Source organism: Saccostrea cucullata, unplaced genomic scaffold, assembly GCF_032062105.1.
Source record: "Saccostrea cucullata isolate Sc308-1 unplaced genomic scaffold, CSIRO_AGI_Scuc_v1 ctg468, whole genome shotgun sequence".
Classification (NCBI taxonomy): Eukaryota; Metazoa; Mollusca; class Bivalvia; order Ostreida; family Ostreidae; genus Saccostrea; species Saccostrea cuccullata.
This window is the reverse complement of record NW_026926068.1, coordinates 892634-899676: the sequence shown is the minus strand read 5'-3', so window position 1 is coordinate 899676 and position 7043 is coordinate 892634. Positions and strand designations below refer to the sequence as shown.

At 35.2% G+C, this 7043-nt stretch overlaps 1 protein-coding gene across 1 annotated transcript; it reads left to right on the top strand.

The window, feature by feature from the left end:
• The first annotated feature begins 4099 nt into the window (after nt 1–4099).
• On the top strand, nt 4100–6236 carry LOC134270663 (uncharacterized protein K02A2.6-like). The gene is made up of 2 exons (XM_062752898.1): nt 4100–4748; nt 4876–6236. Exons 1-2 carry the CDS (start codon nt 4100–4102, stop codon nt 6234–6236), a joined length of 2010 nt encoding a protein of 669 aa, XP_062608882.1.
• Nucleotides 6237–7043: the final 807 nt, after the last annotated feature.

Below are 7043 nucleotides of genomic sequence, written 5' to 3'. Positions count from 1 at the left end.
AGGCAATATGTGTATAAAAGTAAATCATGGGGGTTCTCGGAATTCGATGATTTTTCACACATAGATTTCTCTTGCACCATTAAGCACTTATGTAAAATGAAAATGATTTTGGGTCCTGGTTTCTATAGAAACATGGCCAAAGAAATTTTCCCCAGCAACCAGTCAGTTTTCCATGTGGATAGACAAATATATCGCTAAACTTAGAGGCTTGTAATTGAATCTGAATACTACCAGAGGGGTTCTTAAATAATGTTATCATAAAGATGAACATTCCAAGGGATAAAACCATGTAATACATAGAATTTTTATTTTAAGATATTTCTATTACGGACGATTGAAGATATGCATGTTTTGTCTTTTTTGCTGATTCAGCAATTTTGTTAATTTGGGCAATTTTCAAGGCCACATACTTCAAACTTATGGCATAATACAAGAGTATGGTATATTTTACATAAAGGCAAAGGAGTATCCTTTTTGGAATTTAAATTCCAAAACATGTGTTTTTTTTAATATTAACATTCGGTTGCCTAGCAACAAATATTGGATGTTTTAATTAAAAGAAAGAAATAAATTGTGAAATGTGCGAGTTATTTATGGAATTAAATCTTATCGGTGGAAAGCACAATCTAATTGCAAAGTTAAAACATATTTCTGAGACTTCTTAATGAATCCAGGAATATTTTGCAGATTGCATAGCAACAGAAAATTTCCCATAGCAACAAAGGAAATAAATACACTACTGGCAATCTTTTACAGATTTTATTATTTTTGTCTAGAAATGATGACTTGGTAAATGTAAATCAAAGTACTCAGAAATACAGAGAGCCGGGCTCATTTACAGAGTAGAACGAATTTCTTACATAAATCATATTTTTATATTGTATTAATATATAAATAACAAAAATAACAGATTAAAAATTCTGATGAAACTATCAATATAAATGATAAGACAGTGAGTTTTCGATCCTAATACGATGGTCCGTCAAAATCAGAATTTATCTGGTACTGCAGGTGAATGTAAACAAACAGGCTAGTCTGGTTCCCTCTCCTTCTTTTCCTCGGATGTGTAGAGAACTACGATAACACTGATCATCTTATTTGGATAAGTCTTTGTTTGATTTTTGTTGTTTTATTTAGCGTTTGTATTATCTCTAAAACGGTTGAGAGTAAGAACTATATTTTGACACGTAACTTTAAAATGGCGACTATGGGGTTGACTTCCTGTCTTGAACAGGATGACTTAAGCCGACAATTGCTCTTTGAGAAATAAGCCCGGCTAAATATATAGTGATGAACTTTAACAATAGAAATTTTTGTTCTAAATTAATGCATAGCAATATTTCTGAGCTGGCTAAAATTAGAACACTTAAAAATCAGAAGTGGAATATAAAGAGAATGTCAGAATGGCATGTTTACACCCATGGAGTTTATCTCTAATTTACACATTTTCTTCCTTTTGAGATTCAAAGATCTGAGAATTATATTCACTCTTTTTTTTACTTCTTAGATTTTATCACATGCTAGCACACAGAATTTCTAAGAGTGGTAAGATGTACATTTCCAAATTTCGATAACTGTCGGAAGCAAAATTATATTTTATTAGACGCTGGTTAGATATATGCATGTTTTTAACATTCAGATAGTTCAAATTATTTACATTTTTATGTTATATAATTCCTATCTTTAATAACTGGTTTTAATTATGATAATGTAAACCTTATGTGCTCTAGCTAGGCTATGTAGTTCCGACATTTAGTCATGATACATGTACATACAAAATAAATATCTCCCCATTGTCTTCATAATTCTAATCTTGTAAAACAGAAAACTTTTTTTAAATTTTTTTAAATGTTAATGGCTTAAATTTTTCATGTGAATTAAACAAAAAATTTTTAAACAGGTGTAAATCTAAGAAAGAACACAGTTTTCCTATAATATAGTGTTAACTATTTGCATGCTACAAATTTACTTATGTTCCTAAATATTTTCCCTATTTCGGAAGAAGATTTTTTTCATTGAAAACCCAGCATCATAAAATTATTCAGGTTGCAAAAAAAGCAATACAATATCACTCTGAAGAAAGTCCCAGCTTTCCATAAAAAGTCAATCTGTATTTTTTTTCATTAAACTTTCACGTACTTGGTAGCCCAACCATACAATTGTACGGAGTGACTTCACAAATTTTATCGCTTAATATCATGCAATATCAAACAACAATTATTAGAATAATAATTGTATTTATGTATTTAATGCGATAATTTGTTTGTTGATTTCCAGAAACATTTACGTTAGTAAATTGTGAAAATTCTCAGATCCACGCCTTGTCTGAGGTATTAATTGTAGTAGAATGTGTAAGGCCACGTGGTCAGCTCAGCGAGTCATTCACACTCGTGCGCTCACCACCGCTAACATGAAGCACGTCTATTTTGAAAAAAAATTACAATTTTTTGTGATCGTTATAGTCAGCCAAGATAAGTGCTTTCTTATTCCATCATTCTGTTAATTATTGTCATAATTTGCAAGATTTGTGCTGTTTGAGATTATTTTTTGTTTACTTAACCGAGGGTGTTGTCCACAATTTGTGATAGACGTGCGCGGGTTATTCACATGTGTAGATTTTGCAATGGTCATGTGGAGTCATGTGGAGTATATTTTTCTGATGATTGGACTTGATTAACTTTGTGTTGTGTTTTGAACTGGCATTCTTTCGTTAATTAATTTCGTTAATTAAAGGACAGAGATTCCCATATACCCACATAATGCGCGTGATTTCTGATTTTTGTTGTTTGTTAAACTAAACGACTAAAACTGAACACATTTATATCAATGAAGACACGGATTTGTTTGGCGAGAAGTTGTGATAATATTCATCACAGGATGGCGTTGATGGAAAGCAAATACGCAGCTGGAGATCATGACGGTCTTTGTCAGGGTTTCACTTTTGGAGGCACAGAGGTTTCAGGATGAACCTGAGCTATCAGGTCCAGTTGGTTTACATCTGTGCTGCATCTCCCCCCCCCCCCCCCCTTGCACGACCAGCCAATGCGGATGTGGTTTCGATGTATAGGAATGCAGATAATTCAGTCGTCTTAATAATAAGGCCAGTATAGTATTCTTAATCATTTTGTTGCATAACGTGTTGAGTATGCTTTGAGAAGTCTATGAAAAGGAAAGATCATATACATAAAGCTTGTCAGCAAATTCTGTTGATTAAAAGCAAGGATTGAATTTCGAAGTCAAGCCATTTAATATTTTTGAATTATTAAAAATTACACAGCAAGTTTTTCTTAGCTCGTGTTTCTGTAGAAATTATTGAATTTGTACATTTGTTCGGTTCTTCTAATGACAGTGGTTTCGGTCTTATGTAGAAATTATTCATTTAGACACGGTTATACGGATTTAGATTTACCATATGAATCAGTTTCCCATAATTATTTATAATCTTGATAAAATGGAGCTACGGTACAGAGTTTTTTGTTTAGTTCACAGGTTTGTTTATTATTGAATCGAAATACTTTCGGCCTAATGTTCTTATCGTGTGGACGTAGAGGTATAAATTTATATATGAACCTACCCACGTTGTTTGGCAATAGTACAGAGTAGGCCGCATACATGTACTTATTGTGTGGGAGTTTTGGGTACAAGTTTATCTGTGCCTACCCACGGTGTTCGGCAATAGTACAGAGTAGGCCGCATATATGTAATTATTGTGTGGGAGTTTTGGGTACAAGTTTATCTGTGCCTACCCACGGTGTTTAGCAATAGTACAGAGTGGGCCGCATACATGTACTTATTGTGTGGGAGTTTTGGGTACAAAGTTTATCTGTGCCTACCCACGTTGTTTAACAATAGAACAGAGTAGGCCGCATACATATACTTATTGTGTGGGAGTTTTGGATACAAAGTTTAAAAGTGCCTACCCACTGTAATGTGTTTGAATTGGGATCGGGCTCGGGGTACTAAAAAATATAGAAGAGAAGCTTCGGGAATAAATGTCGCATGTTTATCATGTTTTGACTTTTTGGACCAAGACTAGTGAATATATTACTTTGGCGACGAGGATTCGGAACGCTTGAATTCTCTTTATCGAAGAATCAGCATGACCCACATAGGAATAGTCGGTGAGTTTAATGTAAGCACAGAAAGCTTCGCGAATTATGTGGAGAGACTTGAACAATTTTTCGCGGCAAATGAAGTTAAGGACCAAAAGAAAGTAGCTGTATTTTTGTCGATTATTGGTCCAACGACTTATGGAGTTTTGAAAAATTTAGTGCAACCAGCCCTGCCGAAAGAAAAAGAGTACAAAGATTTAGTGCAAATGTTGCGGGGGTATTACATGCCCAAACCGTTAGTTATTTCTGAAAGATTTAAATTCAATAAGAGAAACCAGAAGGAGGGTGAAAGTGTTTACTCGTATGTAATTGAGTTAAAGAGGCTATCTACACATTGTGAGTTTGGAGAATTTATGCCTGAAGCACTTAGAGATCGACTGGTTTGTGGGTTACGGTCAGAAGCAATACAGAAAAAGTTGTTATCAGAGACGGATCTGGATTTCGATAAAGCGGTCAAGATTGCGTATGCCATGGAAACGGCTGAAAAAGACACATTGGCATTTTTGAATCCTGATCCAGGAATACACAGTGTGGAAACAAAATATTCAGGGAGGAAATCTGAGAACCGAAAGAAATTTCAAAGACAATATTCGGAGGAATGTTACCGATGTGGGAATAACCATAACCCGAAGGAGTGTAAATTCAAAGACAGCAAGTGTTTCAAGTGTCAGAAAATTGGCCATATAGCAAAGAAGTGTCACATGAAAAAAAAAATCAGAAAAATCAACACTGTTTGTGGCTAAGCCAGATGATGACACATCAGATTCATCAGACAGCATTTGTTCTATTTTCTGTACCAATGAAAAAGACCATAGCAGAAGGAAGTTGACGGTGAACATAACAGTGGGAGATGAAGAGGTAGAATTTTTAATTGACACCGGGAGTGTTCGTACCATTGTAGGTGAGGCAGTTTACCAGAGACATTTAGAGCATTTCAAGCTCACAAAAACAGATACTGTACTTCGTTCATATACTGGAGATGAAATCGGGCTGCTGGGAGTGTGTCATGTTCCTGTAAAGTACCAGGATCAAGAGTTCGTTGAGCTACCATTGCTAGTTGCCAAAGGACAGCGACCAAGTTTATTGGGGAGGGACTGGCTGTCAAAAATAAAACTCAACTGGCAAGAAGTCTTTGCAGTCAGTATGAATGAAATGGAGACCGTAAGGAGAGAGTATAGTGACCTATTCTTGCCAAGCACAGAACCAATAAAGGATTTTAAAGCACAGATAAGGTTGAAGGAGGACGGACATCCAATATTTTGCAAAGCACGCACAGTACCCTACGCTATTAAAGAACAAGTGGAAATGAAACTGAGAAAACTAGTTGAGCGAGGTGTTCTTCAGAAAGTAAAAAATAGCTCCTGGGCTGCACCTGTAGTAGTGGTTCCAAAGGCAGACCAGTCAGTGAGGATTTGTGGAGACTATAAGATGACAGTTAATCGGGTTATCAGTGAGGAGCAGTACCCACTGCCCAACACAGATGACATGTTTGCTAGCTTAGCAGGTGGAAAAAAATTTACAAAATTGGATCTAAGTCAAGCCTATTCTCAGCAAGAATTGGACAGAGAATCTCAAGAATGTCTAACCATTAATACTCACCTTGGACTCTTTCGATATGCCCGCCTACCTTATGGAGTTAGTTTTGCAAGCGCAATATTTCAGTCAGTTATGGACCAATTCCTATTGGGATTAGATCATGTGGTATGTCGGATAGATGACATTCTTATTACAGCGGCGGATGATACTACTCACCTGAATACGCTTCGAGAAGTATTTCGACGTTTGCGAAAGCATAACATTAAGTTGAAAGCAGAAAAGTGCGAGTTTTTTGCAGACCAAGTGGTTTATATGGGGTTCCTGCTAGATCACAATGAAGTACACCCAACAGAAGAAAAGGTTAAGGCCATAAATGATGCACCTAGACCTACTGGAGTAAAGGAGTTAAAAGCTTTTCTTGGGTTGTTGAATTACTATGGTGCTTTTCTGCCAAACTTAAGTACCGAGTTAAACCCACTCCACAAGTTGTTAAAGAAGCATGAACCGTGGAATTGGACGGCTGACTGTGAGGAGAGTTTTAAGGACACGATTGCATGGCGTCACGTGATCACGTCATTTGGAAAATAAAAAAAGAAGTTTGTTGTAACTATTTCCGGAATAAGGAGCGTGATGTGTTTGCGCTTATTTTTCTAAAGTAGAGAAAGTACAAGATATTAAAGATTGTTACGATGCACTGACTAGTCAGAGAGTGTTGGTGAGCGTTGATCATATTTTTTATCTACGTGCATGTTTTACGATTTGACACGTCTATCAAAATTGTATATCTCTGAACATTGAAATCTATTTCATTAAAAATAAATCTGATTTATATCTTGAGGTTTATATCTTCATTTTAAAATTATAATTTTATTTATAAAGGTTGTTGTTTATCATAGCATCCACATCTATGTAAAGATAATTTCCAATAAGAGATTCAGACGGCGTGATTTACTAGATACATGTATAAATATTGATGAACGAACGGCGATTTTGATAAACATGTTACGGCGAAGACCACTTATGCCTAGATATCTTTAAAAAAAATATCGCAGAGGATTTTGTTTTCTCCTATAAGATCTTTAGCATTTTCAGCAGTGACATTGACCGTGTAAACATTCAATCATCGTCGCACATATATTGTAAACGATTGTTGTAAAATGTTTTATGCGTCGTATTGAAACATAACACACTTCTTCTGAAAGAATACCAGGGAAGATATGTACATAAATAAATAAAAGAAACATGTGAACTTATCAAGCTTATGGTAATACATTTGAAAAATGTTTTATTTTTAATCACATGGACATGAACATAGAAGTTTCACTCCAGCATATATCATAAAGCGACGGAAAGTATTTCAATTAATGATTATTTTTGAATCAAAACAGTAGATCT

What these genes read in the sequence shown, in the direction of transcription:
- LOC134270663 (XM_062752898.1), top strand. Translation starts at nt 4,100, where the DNA reads ATGACCCACATAGGAATAGTCGGTGAGTTTAATGTAAGCACAGAAAGC. An exon ending in TAACCATAACCCGAAGGAGT is followed by an intron (nt 4,749 to 4,875) that starts GTAAATTCAAAG and finishes ATGACACATCAG; the next exon opens with ATTCATCAGACAGCATTTGT.